The sequence below is a fragment of the Geospiza fortis genome, unplaced genomic scaffold (genome assembly GCF_000277835.1).
Source record: "Geospiza fortis unplaced genomic scaffold, GeoFor_1.0 scaffold488, whole genome shotgun sequence".
NCBI lineage: Eukaryota > Metazoa > Chordata > Aves > Passeriformes > Thraupidae > Geospiza > Geospiza fortis.
Window position 1 is genome coordinate 3347951 of NW_005054365.1, and position 22131 is coordinate 3370081.

General features: G+C 38.8%; 1 protein-coding gene across 6 annotated transcripts in view; it reads right to left on the reverse strand.

Moving 5' to 3' along the window:
- Positions 1 to 21392, reverse strand: part of DYM (dymeclin) — a 198948-nt gene extending 177556 nt beyond the window's left edge. For 4 of the 6 annotated variants that reach the window (XM_031059634.1, XM_031059633.1, XM_031059632.1 and 1 more), the window contains exons 1-5: positions 21204 to 21376; positions 11332 to 11384; positions 10565 to 10658; positions 9153 to 9289; positions 2777 to 2849 (exon numbers count right to left, since the gene is read on the reverse strand). In XM_031059634.1, coding sequence (XP_030915494.1) covers positions 2777 to 2849; positions 9153 to 9289; positions 10565 to 10658; positions 11332 to 11384; positions 21204 to 21343 — 497 coding nt within the window. In that variant the 5' untranslated portion in view covers positions 21344 to 21376. Of the gene's footprint in view, positions 1 to 2437; positions 2531 to 2776; positions 2850 to 9152; positions 9290 to 10564; positions 10659 to 11331; positions 11385 to 21203 lie in introns of all 6 variants that reach the window. The other 2 variants (XM_031059635.1, XM_005424193.3) reach the window with 2 other exon arrangements.
- Positions 21393 to 22131: the final 739 nt, after the last annotated feature.

Below are 22131 nucleotides of genomic sequence, written 5' to 3' on the forward strand. Positions count from 1 at the left end.
GTGGCTCCAGCCCTGGCGTCATCTCCGTGGCCTCCTCTGCACTGGCTGCAGCAGCTCCAGCTCCTTGTGCAGTTGGAGCCAGGGCTGGGGCAAGCTCTGCAGGGGGCTCTCACCTGAGCCCAGGGGCACAGGGGCAGGATCCCCCTGCCCTGCTGCCCACGCTGGGGCTCAGCTCAGGGCACAGGAGGTTTCTGGGTCCTAGTGCATATGGCTGGGGCATGTCCAGCCTCCCACAACTTCTGGGGTACAACCAGGATATACCAAAATCCTTCTCCTCAGGGCTGCTCTCCAACCAGTCTGGAACAACTATGTATCTGCCTGCAAAATACCACACACAGGTATCCCAAGCACCTCAAGCGACATTCAGAACAAGTTCAAAAGGAAGGAGCGCAAAACAGCTGCACAGGTTCCTGCACCTCTGTTCCTGCATTCTGAACATGGAAATGGCTTTCCATGCTTTAAAAATAATTTTACAGTTTCAGTGAAGGTGAAAAATACAAGCTTTAACTGGGGTGCAGGCAAGCAATATATTCAGACAGCAGCCGCCAGCTGTACCCACCTCTTCACCAAACGGCATCTGCAGAACCCAAGGGACACACTAATTGTCAAAATCCTCTGTTAAGACTATTGAATGCTCTTAAGAAAATCTTTGCTGTTCTGAAAGATACTTTGAAGACCAGCTCCGCATGGAGATTTTAATGGTCTGTCACCAAAAAAAATTCATCTTTGATAGTATCTTTACAGACAGGCATTCTGTTACAGTGCCATTGCAAGCTGCCAAAACTGTCTGTTCTCTCTGAGGTGATCCTAAGTTCTGACACAGAGATCATTACAAGTTTGAATACTTCATGTATTCCACTTAATCTATTCCTTCCCCAAATTCACATACTAGGCTTGCAGCTCTCTTGATTCATTCCAGCCAAAGACAAAAATGGACTAGTCCCTTGAAGCAGAACAGGGAAAGAATCTCTAGTGATAACTGATCAGGGAGAGAGAGGGAAGCAAGAAGTACACTCATTATGAAAACAATCCTGATCACCCTCTTGAACAAAATTAATAATAAAGTAATACCTCATAACATCTTTTTGAAGAACATAGTTGGACTGTGTATTAGAGAACACAAGTTCTCCAGTATGTCCTTTCCTCTACCTATTTCCCTTCCGACGTATGGGAACAAAATTCTTAGTTAAAGCATTATCACACCATTAAACATATTCTAGTGATAAACAAGACAGTAATACATATTTTTTTTGTAAGTGTTAGCATACAATACCAATGAGCAACATGCTGTTTCAGAAGTTTAGCTAAAAAAACTTATTTCACCAAAAAAACCCAAGTAACCGCAAAACAAAAATCTTCCACATCTATCTCATATGAAATGTAAGTTTTTGATATAGCTGAATATTAAATTATGGACACACTTTATAATCTTCTTTTTAAACAAGCCATTTCAGCATTAGATTTTATAGTAATCTAAGTGCTTCCAGCAGCTGCTTCCACTTGCAGCAACCAGATTCACACAGGAACAGAGCTGCTGAGATGTTCGGTTGTGCAAGTGGGTGAGGAACTATCAAGCTGGCATATTTTCTCCTGCTGGAAAGGCATTATGAAGGATACTGGACTACATACAGGTACTTCCAAGAAAGAAAAATAAAACTCTGAAGGATTTATGAACTTGCCCGTATATCACAGTCCTCTCAGCCCTTTGTACTTCCTCTAATCTGGCCCAAACAAAGTGTGTATGTGCTCCAGGAAGTCCTGACAAGCTCTGTGGAATGACACTTTGAATCACACCACTAATTCATTACACTCTACCTACACAAATCCCTCACGTTAACGTTGACAGAGCTGCATTTAATGACAGTAATGTTTCAAAAAACATTGCATCTTTGTCAGTTTTCCAACCAAAAGAACAATCCCAGCCACGAGGTAGCAGAGCTCTATACTACACTGTAACAGACAATCTGAAACTCCTCCAAAGCTGCCATGCTTCAGCTGGGGCGCTATATTTTAGACACAGACTACAATGCAATTTAACACTAAAGACACTGCTCACTCCACCTTTAGTAAAGTTTATCATGGGGAAAATAGTCAAAACTCATCAGAACACTTCCACAAAAGTGAAAGAACACTTTTTTTTCCCAAAGAACAAAGCATGCTTTCCTACATAAAACACTAAAGTATGTTTTATGATACATTTCCCAACAAGACGTGGAATCAACATTTCTCAAATCCAACAGATGCATGAAAAAAAAGCCATGTAAACAAATCTGGAGATCTACAGAAACATTCCACTTATTAATTTCTCTTGTCCCTTCTTCAGACATCAATTCACTGGAATTTTAGAAATCAGTATTAAATAGCACAGTATGATTTATTTTCAATTTAAACCCCCACAGAACTGCAGAAGAACTTTAGTTTTCACCTTACTGCATACCCCAGAGCTGAAGTGACACCTCCACTGTACCTTCCCCTGTACCATGAGCACAACCATTTCCACCAGTTACTGTCTGTGTACTGACAGGGGTACCTGAAACAAATGGAATAACTTCTGTTGATGGTTTGAACTGGGTGTGAGATGTTCATCATGTACTTCTTCCAACAGAATACTCAGGGCTGGCACTGGCAGCAGCTTATCATTATCTGTACTGCTCCATCACATGGAACATTCAAATACAACTATTTAAACAGTATAAACCCATTACTACAATTTCATAGTCTCTCAAATGCTCAGTTTATAACAGAAGACTAAGTTAAAAAAAAAAAGCCTACTTACAAGAGGGGAATTTCAACAATGAGCTGGATGAGGCAACACAGCAACTCTTCTATAAGGTCTTCACACTCTGCTCCTAAAAAAGAAACACAGCAAAGGATTTCTGGATTTTTCAAATACCAAAACAAAACAAAGATTCAAACACACAAATGCAGATGATCAATATCTTAATTAAGGAACAACCACTAGAAGTTCTAGCTGTTAAAGGACATAGGATTTTTTCCTGAAATAGAAAGCACTTGAGATTATTAACAGAGAAAATGGTGACGCCTTCTCTTTTTTACATAAAAAAGTAACTAATAACAAATGCATAAATTAAATGAGGTGTTGGTATTGTAGGAATGTGCTAATATTTAGCACAACTAGCCTTCCTTTACTACTTACAGAAGATCATATTAAACAGTGTTATTACTAACAGCTGAACTAATCACTGGTGACTTCTCACTGGTCCACAGTTAAATGTCCTTCCAAAATCTCCTGCACTTCACGTATTTTCCCACTCTGTTTTTTAAATCCAAGAGAAGAATAATCAGAGACAGTGTCATTTGTCTATGATTCACTGAGCAACATCATAAAAGAATGTCAAAAGAATGGAGCTCCTGAGCAAGTCACCACTGCTCCAGACTAATATAGATACAATGTTTTCATGGATGCATATTTATCCATTGAGGAAGTTTTACACATTGCAATCACAAGTTGTGCATTTTAAGGAAACAGAAATCACTCTCTAGTCATATACAATGTGATAAAATGCATGCAGTGATGCAGAATTATTTAAAAACTTGCAACTATTCTAAGAAATAAAACTGTTCATATTTTACATGAGTAATTTTTAAAAGCAACTGTAACAAAAGACTTTCAAGATTCATTAAAGAAAAAACTTATTAAACCACTTGAAGTTATCATATAGTACTAAAAACCCCAGAAGATAAATCTCTTGGCTCATCAGGATTTTTCTGCTTTCAAAAATAAAATTATGAGAAACCTAAAACATCAGAAAGAAATGGAGGGTTTTATAGCACTGAATGGCTTAAGAGTGGCATAGCTGATCCCCTGCATTACAGCATTGCAGCACAATAATTACCCAAATGCCTGTTTATTTTGTATTTTCAAATAAATAAGTTCTGCCATAAACACAGCTTTATAGCCGGGTTACAGAGGTGTTACTCTGCTTAACTCAAGTTTGTTCTTGAATACAGAACTCAATTTTAAGAAGCACACCAGGGGGAATATTCACTATAAAGCAAAATTATTTCTTTCCACAATCAGTTTATTAAAAATACATTAAAAATTGTCACCTAGTGAACTGCAAATTCTAAAGGAAATCAGTTTTTTATCACGGAAACGTGGTTTCCTTTATATAGAATCCCCCATGAGTAACACAATGCAGCTCCTGTTAGTAAAACCAAGAACTGCTCAGAATATTTAACCTTGGACAGAAACCACAGCCAATAACAGAGCACAGATAATATATTCTGAAGTAACTTGAATGTGACATTTTCCTCAGGCTTTCTGAACCTAGAAAATGCTTATAAAGCAAGACTGCTACTAGTTCCCAACAGGTACCTAATTTTTCTCCCAACAGAAAAAAGTGAAAAGGTTAAAAATGTAAAGTGAAAGCATTTTTAAAACATAAATTTTTCCACCACACTGTATGCACAACTTATATGAACAGAGAATAAGGTTATTTGAATATGAAAGAAGGCTTTTCTCTCAAGACAATATTCAAAATAAAAGAAGAAAACACTGGGTTAACACAGTCACATAGAATGAAAGATGTTATTTAAAAAAAAAACCAAAACAACAACTTAATTGCTGTAATCAATGTCATTCAGCTACAGTAATTAATGTATCCTTTTCCCAATTGGGGCACACGCATTCTTGTTTAATTTTCATCTTGCCAAGACAATGAGGAGGATGCAAGCCAAATCTATAACGTGAGAGAGAGCTATAAACACAGAACACTCTGTGTTTTCATAAACAATGCCTCTTTCAATAGCAGGATAAAGACAATACACACAAGACTCATTCACATTAATAGATCACATACTTGGATCAAAGACCTCTAAAGCCTTGGGGAAAGTAAGTACAGGGTGAACCTGTCCAGATAAAATTAGAGGAGGGAGAGGAATCATAGGTGTATCTTCCAAACTGCACTGCAGAAATTACAGCAATTACACAGGTTTTAAAATGTCCAGTCATGCTGAAGCACCATTTCTTTCATCAGCTATATTTAAGTCTTCAAACATGGATTATTTCATTTTGCAAGAAATTTTATGGATTCTGACTTTTTGGGGGGGTTTGTTTGTTTTGGATTTGGTAAATATATATATTTTATATATGCATATATATGTATATATGTATACATATATATATAAAACATATATATGTTATTTTTTCGTTTTTCAGTTACCCACATTACAGACACTGGATTAGCACACACTACACAGGTCAAATGGCATAAGAACATGAAAGCAGAGATGCCAGGAGGCCCCAGTTCTAAAACCAGTTCAGCTCCATCTTCTCAAGAACCTAACTACTACATTGAGAAGACCTGATCTAGTGGATGCCTGAATATCTTATCTGATCAGTAAGATATTGAGGCATAACAAGGTATATCCTCATCTTAAATGCTACTTGTTTTTCTGCCCTGTTGCTCACACAGAACCTGGACACAAGTAATAAAATAAATAATTCCTTGCAAAACAGACTTAAAAGTTCCACAGGTTTTGTGATTTGGTCTTCAGCTCTAATTACTCTTAAAAACTTACAACTTCTGCTTGATAATAATGAGTACATAAACTGATTGCCTTCCCTCATTTCCTTTATGTGATAGCTGAACATGCATGAAATCATTTAAGGCTTGCAGTAAATGTCTTTTTATTTATTCCCTTCTGTATGTCCTCATACTTGCTTTAATATGTCACAAACAGCCCTCAGTAGCCTTGTGTTTAAAAATTCCTCTATAGATAATGAATAAAGCTTCCTACTACAGCTCAGGGAACAGGTTAAATGAATCAATAGTCTGATTTACACTACAATACTCAGCATGTGCTCTCTTGCACCTTTGAGTCACATTAGTTAAAGATTGCAGAAGTTACAGAATACAGACATTGGAAAGATGAATGATTTGTGTTAGTGAGACTAACTCCAACTCCAGCTGAGCAGATGCCGACTCCAGTTTGGGATTTATTGATATCAGGACATTTTCAGCTGAATCTTAAAGTATATGGGTTTAGTCTCTCTGTGGATTTTCCTGCAATCAAAATTCTGAAATATTGTCCAAAATTATAAGCAAATTCCAGTCATGGATGAAGAGGCAAAGGCTGCAGCATCTGAAACTCCTAAAAAGAACACGTTTCTATTAATGGTAGGCCTTCTTTTGAAGCAAATCAATAACAGCACTATTAGCAGCAACTCAACTCAGGGCAATTTATTTGTTAGGCTAAAGTACACCCATGGACTCAGGCTTCAAAAAAATCCCATTTTATGACACAAAGCAAGGTTGCACAGCTTTCTTCTGAGCCTCAAGCACAGTGCAGCAGGAAAAAGTATGAACTGGACATTCAGAAAAAGTGAAAGCATATGAACTGCAAAATCTGAGATAAGGCAAATATGAAACTTGCTACCTGAACAATCCTGACTATGTCATATATAGTCTATATTGCTGAGCAGTCAGTGACAGGGATGTTTTCCATACATAGGACTCTCACAGATTATAATTATACACTTCTCCCTGACACACCAAATATCCCAGAGCAGGTGCTGATTGCAGTGTGAGCATCCTGACACGCTGACACTGCAGTTATGTGCTATGAGCTCCCAGGTGCTGCATTTATATCAGAGAGCATGGCACCAGAAGATATTGTCCAGTCAGAAGGATAAAAATATGATGCTCATAGAGAAACAAACACCACCACAGAGTGATTTCCAAAGGATTTGTGAGATGATCCTGAAAGAAACAATAACCTTTTCTCAGAAGGCTAAGAGACTGAACAAAGCATATGAAAATGGACCACAGGGTAGAGAGGTTGTTTGTGCTGTTGGGTGATTGCACTGTTCTTTCCAATGACTACTGACCAGGCAGTGAGGAAATATAGAAACTTCAAAATTCAGACATGGGATTAAAACTTCTTTTAATTTGGATATTTTATTTACATCAAGCAGTTCATAAGGCTTTGTTTTATTCTCACAATTGAAGAATTATAAATAATGCAAAGCCCTAGTAAATGAAAAAATAGTATGGATGACTATGAACTTAATTTTTAAAAAGCCTCTTCACCAAAGATAGTAAAAAATTTCCATAAAAGTACTAATAAATCTATCTAAAATTAGGAGCAATATAGGAATAATAATATTTTTATAATAGATTAATAATTTTATAATAAAAATATATAACAAAAAAAGGAATATTCTATTTTCCAAAAAGTAGACATCAAAAATTCAAGAAAGCTACACTTAATTATAAAAATACAAACAACAAACCACTTCATTTTCTTCTACTTACTTTTAACAGGCCCTAGCACAACTACAGTTTATTACAATTCCTTCATGATACTTCCATCTTCCTATAGCTGAGCGTAAGCCTTATTACCACCTTCTGGAGATATTTAAAAGTAAGATTTTTAGGACTCAAACCCAATGGCTATGTAGCCTCAGCATGTTATGAACCTCAACACCCTGAGGAAGTTCACAGGAACCATCTCCAATTGGAAACCCAAAGACGAGCCAAGGAGCAGTTCATTTCCTGCCTCACCAGCAGACCACACACAATTACTTTCCTAATCAACAACATCCCATGAACAATCTGCTCAGAGGTAATTGCTAAGTACATTTGCCATCAATATGCACAGAATTATTGCTAATAAATGTCACTGTGAATTACAGCCAAGTGCTACTAGACATGTATAAGCATGGGTCTACCCTGGCGACAAGAATCACTTTCCATACCACACTGCAAGGAACTCCCAGGGCAAGAAATAAAGATCACAGGGGCTCCAGCTGACAAAAGTCTCAGCTTTTCCACACATCCCACTGTGGCATGCTGTACACTGAAGCAAGAGGTGAGCCATTTCTTTAATCCAGAAATAAACCCACAGGCAGTCTGCAGGGATAGCTTATACACAAGCAGATACTCTTTTCCAGTGCATCAGCAAGCTGACTTCCCTCCCGGAGATCACTCATGACAGTTTAAATACATTAAACCATTTCAACATGTAGCACTTAATCCTTTGGCACCACAGTTCTGATTTCCCCAGAGCACTGTCAGGAGCCAAGGAGTTAAACAGATTTTAAAAACAGTTTTCACTGCTGGATGAGCAAGCAGTGACTCGGTGTTCTCAACACGTGTCCTCCTCACAGGAAATCCAGAGTCAGACACTCTTGGTTGTTCTCACACCATCCACTCACACTGCTCCAGCATTCTGAGACTTTTTGGGCTTCATGCAACATGCAATTAAACACTGAACAGTACTTTGACTTGGACTTGGCAGTGCTGGGTTGACTTGATGATCTTAGCGGGCTTTTCCAGCCAAAATGATTCCATGATTTACCCCAAAGCAAAAGAAATCAAGGCTCCTGTGGCAGCATTATCCATCATGCACTCCACGAGAGCATCTTGATACAGGGCTACACCAAGATTTGTGGCAGACAGTGCAATTGATTTTGAATGCATTTGTATTATTCTTATGCAAAGATAACAGCTTCTTCCTTGAGCATCTCTCCTGCCATCTTCCATCTTGCATAATACATACTTCACTTCTGGGACATGAGCCCATTTTAGTAATTCTGCCTAAATTCTGTACTCTTGTATAAACTATTGCCCCCAAATTAAATTTTAGCAGTTGCTTTCTCAAGGGGTCAATTCCAACCAAAGGACTGTTACTTTCTTTCACTAGATCCCTAAAAATAGCATTAATTCCACTCTGTGCCTGCTGTTGGTTTATAAAAAAGATGTGAAAAGATGCACTAAATTGCAATATCAATGTTTCAATGTTCATACATGGCCACCTTCACCTCAATTCCTCTGAAGAGGACCATTATCACCTTTCAAACTGTATGAAAATCACTAAAGCTCAGGCTGATCTACAGCACCACATCTCAACAACATTCAAAAAAAGTCAGATTAAGCTAAATCGAACTCTCTAGCACTTAATTTCTGTTTTTAATGCAAAGTTTGGGATTCTGAGTCTAAAAAACATAGAATCATAGAAGTATTTAGACCTAAAACACCTGAGGGAAAAGACCCTTAAGATCAAGTACAACTATTAATGTAACTCACTAGTCCAGCACCAAACCATGTCCCTGTGTGCCACATTTACAAACATCAGGACATTTAAGTTTCTCATGGGATGTTTCACTTGCACTTGTGTGTACACACCATATGAGCTTGGTCCTGCTTTCTCTTCATAAGTAAAATGAAGTTGCAGCTCCTCTTCTGACATTCGACTGATGAATACTTTCAGCAAACAGCAAATAATGAACAGTGCATTGTGAGCCTGCCAGATAAAGAGGTGGCTAGAAAAGAACAAACAAGAATCAGTAACACTCCACCAGCAAACATGCATCAAAAGCCACAAGAAAATAAATGTCAGAGTAGACAAAGTTCTACAGTTGAAGCAAGGAAAAGTGTTTAAGCAGGGAGTCTGCAGTTGATGTTAGAGAAAATACAATGGGAATGTATTCAAAAGTAGTTTAGAAAATACAACTTTATCCCTAACTACATTTTGTGTCATTAAAAACACCACAGTAGACAGAACTCTTTGAGAAACTCACCAAACAGTTCAGCAAACTTCTAGCGGTCTCTAGACACTACGGACTCTAGGCACACAGACATTTTAAAACTTCCAGCAGGTTCAGACCTGGAAGCTTCCTGGCTCCCTGAACCTTAGCCCTTTTCCCAGGTGAACAGCTTTCAGGTAACAGCAGGCATTTATGGACTTCATAAGCACCATACAGCACAATTTTCTTATGCAATACACACATATATTTTCCAACCTTTCTGAATGAAAGGGAAATACAGCTGCATAAGATTTTTTTGAGTCCCAGTAAGCCCTGCTGGGGATCCCATGCAGCAGCACAGAGTCAATTATTGCCGAAAGCTGTACTTTCAAGGTATTTTAGGATTAAAACAGTAACAGCTATCTGGGCACAAGTAACTTCTTACTTTAGATGCAAGCAAAAAACTTGATGGCAGTCATGGGAGCAAGGAGTAATTCCAGCCCCAGATCTGATGAAAATGGGACACTTATCTGTGGGTGGGAGAGAACAACTACAGAAAGTGTCCCGCAAAAAAAAAACCCACAGTGCTGCACAAGTAACCTATTGGGAGCTCTCTCCTACTGCTGAAAGGGGCAAACAAAACCAACAGCAGCTGCATGACATAACATGAAAGCAGTATTTTGATACATATTTACATCTTCATAGACATAGATATTTAAAATATTTCCAAGATAAAATACTGGCTCATACATTAAGTTCAGCCTAAAAGTTCAGATAACTTTTAAAGATTTCTAAGGCAGTAGTACCCATACCTTGCACCATTTATATAAAAATGTGTTCATCTAACATACAAATATGTACTTTTGCCCAGTAATCTACCTACCTATTACACTTAATTTCTGTGTTTAGAGAAGTACTAGACACTTGTTCTGTTTCAAACAGCAGTTTAAGAGAATTCTAAGGTTTGGTCTGTAAGCATGTTAATTAGCAGTATAGAAAAATTCAAGAGCTAGCAACAAAAGGAACACCTAAAAATTAAATGGCACACACAGCTTTTTTCTGAGAACTTACTTCTGACATTCTGCTGAAATTTTTAACTCTTTGGTTCTAGAAAGAAAGACTTTAATCAATGATCCAAGGTTTCCTGTTCGAGGATTCTTCTCAACTAGATGAGGCAAAAAAAGATACAATCACAAAGTATGAATAAACTGACACTACCTAGTTCAAATAACATTTAGAAAAAAAAATCAAATTTCAATGTCTCAAATGTTTCTAAATAAAGTACAGTATGTCTTGGTTTTCTGTACAGGCATTCTTCTTTCTAGATTCTCTGGTACATGGTTTACTAGTCCAAAATTGTTCTCTAAATACCATTAATCCTAGATTTAAAATATCTCAAGCATGGGATACTCATACTCATACTGTTTCTTTCCCATATTTGTCTGTAGTACAACAGCCTCCCATCAGAAAACTGGGCAGGTCTTCACAACTACCTTTCACCTTCTCGCAACACCACTGATCACATTTATATCACCTCTTCCTCTCATCCTCTAATTCCTTCCCCTTACTGATCATCTTAAAGGGCAAAGGGAAAAAGACATAGTAGAGATGGAAATATTTGTTTTAAACCTTGCAGTCATACCAAGTTCTGTAAAAGAGTTATCAATGGAGGTAAAGGTTTGGGGTATACATAAACACACTCTTTACACTGCTTTAATTTTAGTAGGGCAATACATACAAATAGAATGATAAAGGCATCAATGTGGGATTAGAATAGGAATGATCTCTCCCAATTTTTCTGGTAAAGTACATGGAAAAAAGATGGCACAACATCTCACCTAAAGACTTGCAGACTGAGATTGTGGCTTCTTCCAAGAGCTTTAAATCAGCACTAGGTGAGAGGAAAAGAAAACAAAACTGGTTACACAAGCAATTGGGTTCCTGTACTTGAAGTGAAAATTCATTACAAAACAGTAATAAAATCTTTCTATTAAGCACTTAATTTTAGCCATCCATTAGCTAGTTGAGGTCAGTTTGTCCAACCTCCCTGCTCAAGCAGGATCTCCTAGAGCCAGCAGCCCCTGACTGTGTCCAGGTGGCTTTTGAGTATCCCCACAAGCTCTCTGAGTAACTCATTCCAATGCTCTGTCATCCTAACATCAGGCAATGCAATATTCTTTTGAAGCACAGCAACTATAAAAAAGGAAACTAATATTCAAAAGTGAAATGTCTGTCAGAGTAAAATTATGTCAGTGTTTTCTCCCAGGGAACAAGGAACAGAATGAGAGAAAATAGCCTCAAGCTGTGTGAAGGGAGTTTTAGGTTGGATATCGGGGGAAATCCCTCCATGGAAAGGGCTGTCCAGCCCTGGCACAGCAGCCCAGGGCAGTGGTGGAATCCCTGTCTCTGGAGGGATTTAAAAGCTGTGCAGTTGTGGCACCTGGGGACAGGGGTCAGTGGTGGCCTCGACAGTGCTGGGGAATGGTTGGACTCCGCAGTCTTTGTGGTCTTTTCCAACCTAAACGATTCTGTGATTCCATGAGCATTTTATTACTGCTAGTTTTGCAGCTTCAGCGCTGCCATGCTCAGTTTGGTGTTACCAAAAATACAAACAAAACAGCAGCCTACAGAAAGAACTTGAACTTTTTTACAAGAAATTTCACATGAAATGACACACTTTTAAAAACGTGAATAAAAGAAACCTCCATCTGACATTTAACCTCAAGCTAACCAGCTCTTTCCTTTTAACCAATGTTATTATACTAGTGCAACAATCACATCAGATGCAGCAAATTGTTCCTAACTTCATTAATTGCCTCGTGATATGCCTCAGAAAAACATTATCTGAAAAGAACAATAAAGCACTAAAGCAAAACCTGACAGCAACCACTGAAACCACACTAGCTGCGTCAAACACATACTTCTGACCTACCAGTGCAGGGCAACTGATCTTCAAAAACATCCTTAACAGATGGGAAAACAAGACAAATCATCAGACGCTGTGTTCAATGCCACACTGAGCAATATGAATATTAATAACTAAAGGGCACCCTGTTCCACCACTCTCATCATTACAATTTTTTCCTTCTATCTTGTCTGATCCACCCTCTTCCAGTTTAAAAGATCACCTCTTCTCATATCATGAACTGCTCATATCATGAACATATGAACATATCATATCTACTGCTCAGTGTTTTGAAGAGATGGTAGAGCGTCTATACAGACTGAACATATAGCCTGACCTTCAGGGACTTCTGAAGTTCAAAAAATTAAAGGATGGTCAAAAAATTTAGTTCAAGCCTGCAATCATAACACAATCCTTTTTAAATTTGCATGGTAATTCAGTTTACAGCACACTGTTGCATCAACCTGAGATTATCAGCGGTGCTGTGTGGGAAGCTGCTTAACAAGCTCCAGTGCTGAAAACCCTGTGGAGCCATGCTCTTGGAAGCTGTGGAGTTTGAGCTGTTCCCCAACTCATGAGGACTAGAAGATACTGTAAACACAGCAGTCAAAAAAATTATTTCAAAACCCTTCAACAGGAAACTATGTAAGACAGAGACATCAAATTAAGTTTTAAGATGCCTGCAAATTTTATTGTATATCAGACTAAATTACTGTGCACTGAGCTGACAGCTGAGACAGCTCTTCACCTACAGCTAAATATCCTAAGACAACTTTAGATTATGCAGATTGGTTTGTCCTGATATCAATTACCAGCATTCATTCTTCTCTTACAAACTGCTTTGAAACACAAGATTCAGAAAGAACAAACTTACACTTTGATATATACTTTAAAAACATTAGGCTTGGTCTCAAAGGTGGTCTCTTGTTCTAGCACTACAAACATGCAGAGTAATTAAAAACAAATGGTATTGAGCAAGAACCACCAGCACATCACCAGCAACTACGGACAACACAGTTTTCTAGGTCTATGTGACCTTACATTTTTTTAAAACAACAAAAACTTCTAAATTTGCCCAGCTGGCTGCTTGTCATCAGGATTTATTCCTTGCCAAGACCTGACAGGCAGGGAGGGTGAATATTACAATGGACAACAACTCAGTAGACAGTTTTAGGTACTGAAAAATCATAATGTAACACAACATGACTCCTCCCACTATCCAAAGGTCCTGAGGACACAGTCAGAGCGGTAATTGCTCCAGGATTTAAACCCTAAATGCAGACATTCAGCATTTGAATTATGGTTCATTTTCTCCCTAATTTCTAAGGTTAGGTTTCAAAGTACAGCATTCTTACAGATTTTTTTTCCTTCTCTTTTGAGTTATTAAAACCCACACAAAGTCCTCAAAAAAATTCCACGGAGTTGTTTAGTTTCCACAAGTTGCCAGGATCAAAACCAGTGGCAAAGCAAGCAAGGCTTTCAGATCTTCAGCAAAGCTTTTAACACTCCAGTAATTCTTTTTCATACTAAAATGAAGTTTAACGCTTAAAAATTAACTACAGCCCACTGCCTCTTATTCATACAACAAGAACACAAAAGTGAATTTTGCCACACTCAAGATGAGGCAACAACTACTGTAAAATTTCAGTTCACTCAAACAAAACACCTAGTGAGGGGGAATTACAGCAGAAATACCACCCCAACAGACAGACACCACTGAAATGCCTCCCCAGGGATGGACTCATGTAGACAATATCATGGACAGGTACAAAAAATAGCAGCTCATTCCTAAGTACCATGGGCCAAACTCAGCAGTGACTTTCTTTCCTTTTTTTGGGCAGGAAAGAGAAGCGAGAGACATGGAAAAAAGCTGTCTGGGTATTTTCTTGTGCAGTGAAGAGACAGAAGGTAAATTACATTAAGATTTGGACAGAAGATGCCAGAGCCAAGATTCACAAGGTGGCACAAACGAAACAGTACAACCAACTGTGGTACCAATTTTTCTCTACAGTCCCTGTGGAAATAACATCTGGTTAATGAATGAATGTAAAAATGGAAACTCAACACTGAAACATCTGTCCTTTCATTAAGCCACAGAGAACTCTGCTAATTAGTACTTGAATTGTATTTCAGCCCTAACAAGAGCAAGGACTGATAAAGTGAAGCTCCTTCACTGCACTGATCACAAATAAAAGTTCCAATTCTCTCTGAATTTGAACTCTCACCTGAATTAGAACTCTCACCTGAGGAATACGGACTGCCCTGTTGTCAAGTATCTGTCAAATACATGTCTGGAGCACAAATCTGATGAGAAGCAGCTGAAGGACCTGGGAAGGGGCTGAGCCTGGAGCAAAGGAGGTTCAGGGGGCCCTTGTGGTTCTGCACAGCTCCTGACAGGAGGGGACAGCCGGGGGGGTCGGGCTGTGCTCCCAGAGAACAGGGACAGGAGGAGAGGGAACGGCCTCAGGCTGGGCCAGGGGAGGGTCAGCTTGGATATTGAGGAAAATTTATTCATGGAAAGGGCTGTCCAGCCCTGGCACAGCTTCCCTGGGCAGTGGTGGAGTTGCCATCATGGGAGGGATTTAAAAGCCATGCGGATGTAGCACTTGGTGACATGGGTTAGAACACATAAAAGTAAAGGACAGAATTGTTAAGGATGGAGTGTAAAATATTCCCTGCTCTATGAGAAACATTTGGTATATTCGCAATGTGAAACAGATTATCTATAATTCTATTGCTAGTAACAAGCAGGCAGTGAGTATGAAAAGTCAACTCTGCCTGCTGTTGATGGCTCTGCTGAGGATCAGCAAGAAACCCAGGCACTCCAGTAACATCCAGGAAGCTCTGCCCTGGACAAGACACCTCTGTGGAAACTAGTCACATGCATAGGGAACAAACAACCTCTGAGGGAGGTTGGGCCCTTGCACAGGTTGCCCAAAGGAGCTGTGGCTGCCCCATCCCTGGAAGTGTTCAAGGCCAGGCTGGACAAGGCCTGGAGCAACCTGGTATAGTGGAAGGTGTCCCTGCCCGTGGCAGGGGGGTGGAATTGGATGATTTTTAAGATCCCTTCCAACTCAAACTGTTCTGTGCTTCTGTGACACCAGCTTCAAGCCACGGGCCTTTAACAGAAGGATCACAGTGACCTAGGTGAGTTTGCACATGTACTTCAATTGGCACAACCTGCATTGAACCACCTCGCTTCCACAGAGTAGTACATATTTACATATTCACCAGTTCTACAGTTTTCCAAGAAATGAACAAAAGGCACCACCTGATGTGGGGATTCAAACAGGCTGTGAACATCGGGGGCAAACAGAATAGATTCAAATCAGAATATTCTTAACTATACAGACTTTACCAGCTCACTTGGATACAAGCAAATTTGTGAGGTGCATGGTTGCTTCCCACACACTTCAGGAAAAAAATCCAGGCTTCACAGCAGTTCCTCCCTCATGCTGTGATCTGATGGCCAGCATTTTCAAAGTACTTAATAAAAGAAAAAAAATACTTTATTTTATTTGCTTTTCTTTTATGTAGAGGCTAAGCCCACAGACTTCAGCAAAACTAAAATATTAATTTTAGTGAAATTTGCTTCCTTGACAGCACAGCCTTGTTTAAAGAAAATTGGTTTGTCTTTGTTTATTTTAAAGGTATCCAAAGAGGAGAGGTTTTACAGTGGCAGTGATTATTTTCTGTAACATCTTAACACTACGTAATAAGAATATTTTGCATACCAATTGTCACTAAAAGCTGCTCCAGACACAGGCAGCATCTGTGTGACTGCAGCTATCACACATCAGTGGTGAAAGTAAAGAGTAATCAAGGATAATCACTATTTCTTTGGGATTTAATCACTTTGTGTTTGCAATCACTCACCACAGTGCAGAGTTTCTTCATCAGGAAGTTAGTTTTCTGTAAGAAAACCTCTTTTCAGTAGAGATGGGAAAAAATGGCTAACTGAGCAGTCTATTAATCAATAAAATTTCATCATTTTCAAAGACTGTAAATTTTTATTTCTGGCTTCTTACAACCAAAAAGCAGGATCCTGCAGTCAGCAGGATGTTTTTGTAAAAAGTATTACTTCCAAAAAGAAAAGGAAGGAAAAAAAGAAAAAGGAAAAAAAACGAAAACAGTGGCATTATAAATAGGATTATTTTTAAATGGTTGAATTCAACTGCCTTACTTTAAATTTACTAACAATCAGTCTTCAGCAAAACGATAAATATTAAGACAGTGAAGGCTGTTTCCTGGCAGCAGCCAACTTTGAAGAACGTGGTTTTATCCACTTTTCTTTTAATAGCACCACAATAGAAGATGTTTCAAAGTTGCAGTGACTTCTCTTAAAGTATCTCCACATAGCAAGAGAAAGCGTTCTGCCTAAAAGCTGCAATTATAAACATATTCACATCACAACACCTGCCCTTAACATGGTAAGAAAAAGAACCAAACCAAAGCAGACAAGTAGCCCTCTAAAAAAGGAGGGGGTGGAAAATAAAACAAGCAGCTTTCCTGACAGTTTTTTCCTCATAGTAAGGCCTTTTTTCTTTGCCATTGAACACAAAACAGAAGAACCGGGGCATTGACTAAATTCATACTGTGGGAATGCTGATTTTAAAGGCGTAGTTGGAGGACAGACATCAAAGAGTACAAGGCAGGGTATGATTTATTGCACCATTTAAAAAATGTAGCATGGTAAGGAAACATAAAAGCTTCCCATCTCTATGTCTTTCCATTAAAGGCCCATGCACATTATTCTTGAACCACCAACTCATTTATAACTCTGGGGAAGGAACAAAGCAGAGCAGTAAATATTAAGCACATGATTTTCAGCAAGTTCTGCTTTAGTTAACTTTAAGTTTTCCATCAGAAAATAATTGTAACTAATACCACCACTAAGGAGGAGGCTGCATTCTTGGTACCAAATCACAGAAAAGTCAGACAAACACAAAGTCTGCCTAGACTGAGAGCTAACACTCCAAAGCAAACCTCATAGCTCTTAATCCTGACAGCACTAAAAAAACCTTCCAGAGAAGCTGTATTTAATTTTTCCAATAACCAAACACTATTGGATTGATAGGGTAGTCATCTAAAGTATAGAACTGGCAGATTTATACAGATTTTAATTCAGGTCCCACAAGTCCATTCTGTGCCACAAATAAGGACCTGTGAAGGAAAAAAACAGGAACATGCAGGAGTGTGAAATTGGAGTACCAAGTACTTCCTAATGGCTGAAACCAGAAATGCCTCCACAGACACTTCAGCAGTACCTGCTTAGCACGCATGATTTGCTTTATGGAAGATGATATCGCAATAAACCTCTTACAGTGAAAAGCGTGAGGCAACCTAAAACTAAACTGCTGGCAGCTGTTCCTTGGAATGTCATTTATGTTTGTACCACTTATCTGCTCCCACTCCTAGGCTGTGAAAGGCCCAGTGGCTTTCTTTACGTGCCAGATATCCAGGCTGGCTGTGGCTGTTACTATTCACTCATGCCAGGGGAGTCACAGGCAGCGAGCAGGAATTCACCATCACCTCATTTCTGATTACTGACAACTGATAGTCCCTCTTAATATTTGCCTAATTATTAAGAAAATTAACAGTATGAGAGGAAGAACAAACAGCCCAGGAAGGCAGAATATTAGACTCCTCGCAGCAAGCTCTGCTTTGATCACATTCTCCTGTTCATTTTTGGATGGCAAAGCAGGTTTAAGCAATCCCACCTTTTAGCTCAATAGGCTGCTGTGCCCCAAAAAATCAACCCCTCATCATGCCAGAATTGTTTTGTGGTGCCAAGCTATGAATCACTGTCGGGAATTATCTTGGCTGAAAAACTAAACACTTCTGCTGTGTTTCCCAGATAGATTAGCTCCTAATTAAACCTACAGAAGAACAATATCAACACTGGAAGAGATAGTGAAAAGGCAAGAGCATCTTGCATCAATGCTGACAGAGATAAAGCAACTTTGCAGTCAGCAGCACTGGTATTTGGCAAACTTTACCATACAGAAACAAACTATTCCATACAGAAAACTACCTTGTGTTCTTCACAGAAACAGACCAAAAAGTCAACAGGACTGAAAAAAACAAAACCAGTAAAGAAGGCGCGGCTCAGTAAATAAGCAATGCTAAACAATTTCACATGGAATCAGAAAAAGAGAGATTAACCCATTCAGTCAGGTAGAGGTCAGGAAAAAAAAACAAAAAAGAGAACCATGAAGATGAGACATGGATAAAAGGAGGAAGAGATCAACCAAACTGAAAGGAGAAAGAGAGAAAAGCAAAACAAGGACAAATGAAGAAATACAAAGTGCCAGGAGACACAAAGCGTACGAAAATGAAGACAGCAGAGTGCCAAAAGTGGTGCTATTTTTAAGATCTGGTATCATGTATTCATGTTTCTTGAAGTAACAAGACATTCCCCATCTCTCAAGCCAAGGCACAAAGACTACTGTTCCACAGAAGATCCAGCTCTGCTTGACACCTGGGATCTACCGCACCTGGACTAACTTGGAACAGCATCTGTAAAGCAAAGCACTAGTCACAAGTTCCTAACTAGAAAAAGCATACACGTAAAAGTGTTACACTGATTCAGATTTCCCTTGGAATCCTTCCTTGCAGATACTGTTTCCTTGCTATGACCAATGCTTCTTGACAACAAGGGAAATTTGTTTGGCATCTGTTGCTGAAAGGAGTAAATCTACCCCAGCCTCACCACTCACCCACCTCGCTGGTTTTTGCTTGGATCGTTTGGGTTTGGCTGATTGCTTTTCCTACCAACATGAACTTGTCTACCACATTCTCTTCTAGTGATTTTCTCTGCCTCCTCCCCTATGGTACTGACATATGTGGAACAGAATTATATCCAAAGCAGCACCCAGGGAAGACAGCCCTCTTCTCCCTGGGGATCACATCAGTCCCTTTGCAAAAACTTCAGGAAACAGATCTTTTACTCTGAAGTATCACCAACTGCCTCCAGAAAAAAACCAACACAAAACACTTAAACTGCTCCAAATAATACTTGCAAACAGTCACTAGTTTTGCAACAAACCAGAAAAAGTGAATTTAAAAAGAGAAGAAAACTGTAAGACTCTGTCCTGTATGACAGGTGAAAACTGGCTCCTTTCCACAAATCAAAACAAGCATCTTGCTCGTGACACTTATGCCTCATTAAAAAAAGAGTTAACTTGGTAATTTGGAAGATTTCAATCTCAGAAATTGACATTGACCTCTATTGTTCCATTCCTGCAGGCAAGGTTATCTGATATAGACAAATGCTGAGAGTGCTGTGCAGCCAACACAGCCCGATTTCACTTGCCAATGGTTGTCTCAGGTAGATGCAACTAAATGGGAAATTTATGTTTCCTTCCAATACTAAGCTGCAGAAAAGATGTCTCTAAAAATATTTCTTCTCTAGCTCCCAGGCAAGAGCACCATCTGGTGTTCAGCTAATTAAAGCTTTCAACCTGCATTTGGATCATTTTATTGGACTTCTTGTCTTTTTAATTATGTTTCTTGCTTGAGGTTTTTTTATTTGGTTAGGTTTTTGCTTTCTTGATTTGGGGTTCTTTTTTAGCAAATTTACTCTGCACTGGATCTGAATTTCATGAAATAGGCACAAAAAAGCTGCAAAACAAGCTAAGAAAAACTCCTTAACTTTCATGGTGAACAAAGAAAAATAGACCAAAAAAAGAAATTGGTGGGGTTTTATATGTAATTATTATAAACGCAAACAACAAAGTATTATATAAGTTTTTAGAATACTGTCAATCTTATTAGTCATGGGTAGGCTGTAAAGAAATCTTGTCTTCAGGGATCTTAGAGGAAACAAAACTGCTTGTTTGCACACTCCCAATTCCATACTGCCCTTTACCAGCTTTACAGCCCTCCACACCCCTGTCCCTTCTTCCAAAACTCTGGCTATTCTCTCCAGGCAGAAGCCAAAATACTTCCTCTTCCTCCTCACTCTTTATAAAAATAGCACCTAGTAAATACTTCCCAGTTATTTACCTTAACCATTTTCCATTCCAGTTGCCTGAACTTTCACTTACAGAGAAGCACCAGTTTTATGCTGAAAACTGTAAAAATAGTTTAAGCAACACTTGAAGATATTAATATCAGACTGTTCTTGTAAGACTGATAATCTACTCACAGGCCAAGGAATTTAGCAATGGAGTTGGGCTAACAGAAGTTACAAGAACTTAAATTCTCTGCTTCTGGAGATGTGCTATGGATCCTCTAAAACATACTGATTTTATTTATACCTACACCACTTTCTGGAATGAAAAGGCACTCAAAGCTAGAATTTTAGGTATTTAGAAAATATTTTTACAGAAAATACACACCAAATTTCTTTTTAAGATGTAAAGACGGTGAAAAAAAGCCATATAGACTAAGCAACTCAAAAGCTAACCTACAATTAAATCATGCAAGAAGTACAATTCACTCTACATTGAGAGGAAACATCAAATGTTGGAATCTTCAGCAAATCCAGTCAACCCAAAGGCTATACCAAAGGAAAAGAAAGCTTCCTAAAACAACAAGGAAAAAAGGCTCCCCCAACACTACAGACCCTATTTCTGATCTTTACCAGGAGAATGAATAGCAATTACAGCTATTACGAAGAAGAAAGAAACCCACAGGAATGGAAGAGGCGGCTTCCAAACTTAGAGACAACAACCTATTTTACACAGGCATTTATTCCTCTGCTACCTAAAACAGGAATAATTAACATAACCACTCATTTGCTTTCAGACTGGTCAATTCTATAAACATATTATCAAAGCCAGCTCTTCAACACCCTCTTACCTGTTTGTTGGAGTGGTGAAGCTAAAAGACAGAAGCTGATTCCAGAACGGGTCATTCTCAGAGATGGGCTCTGATCCTGACAGTTTCTGTAAGTACTCATTTTCTGGAAGCTCACTGATGCTGCTGCTATTCGCTCCCATCTTCTTTATTTGGCAAAGGTTTTTCTAAATTTTCATTTCTTTGAGGAACAAAAAAGAAGAAAGAAATATTTTAAGTCTTTTGCACAAATAAGGAATATGTAGACCCTGAGTTAGGCACCAGTAAAGCTTTAGATCACGTCCTTGAAAAATTACTAAGATGTAGGAATCAGGCACATAGGAATATATCAGAAAGATTTCCTTTCAACAAACTTTCGACTATAACATCTTTGGTCAATAAAGATAGAAGTTTTTGTGCTATTCCTTCAGTCAGCATCTCATTTGTATTTTAATAAATTATAGCCAGCAAGAACACTGCTTCACAGCCATATCAGTGACAAGGCTGCTAGCAGTGGGGAAAATTACGAGAATAGAATTCACAATTTTAATGGGGGTGCCAAGCTGACATACTATTCAGAAATATGTTTTCGAACTGAATATGTGTCTTGGTTTAGAGCAAAATTTGGGAGAGAGTCTCTAAATGAGTTCTGGTAGGAAGGTAAATTCAATCGCCCCCCCCCGCCAACTGGTCCGGGAGAAAATACTTCTTTGAAGAAAAGTGGAAAAAAGCTGTTTATTAAACAATAGAACTTAAACAATATTAAGCAATAAAACTCCTTGCCGCTCTAAAAAAGATGACAAACTGAGAAACCCCCTGTCCCCGGGTTGCAGCTCAGCTCACTCAGTCTCTTATCAGTCCTCCTGGTGCTGGAATTTGTCACAGACCAGGCCCAGCCCAGCCCAGTGGCCACAGGTGCGAGCTGCTGGTGCTCCCCTGGGTGTTCAGTCTA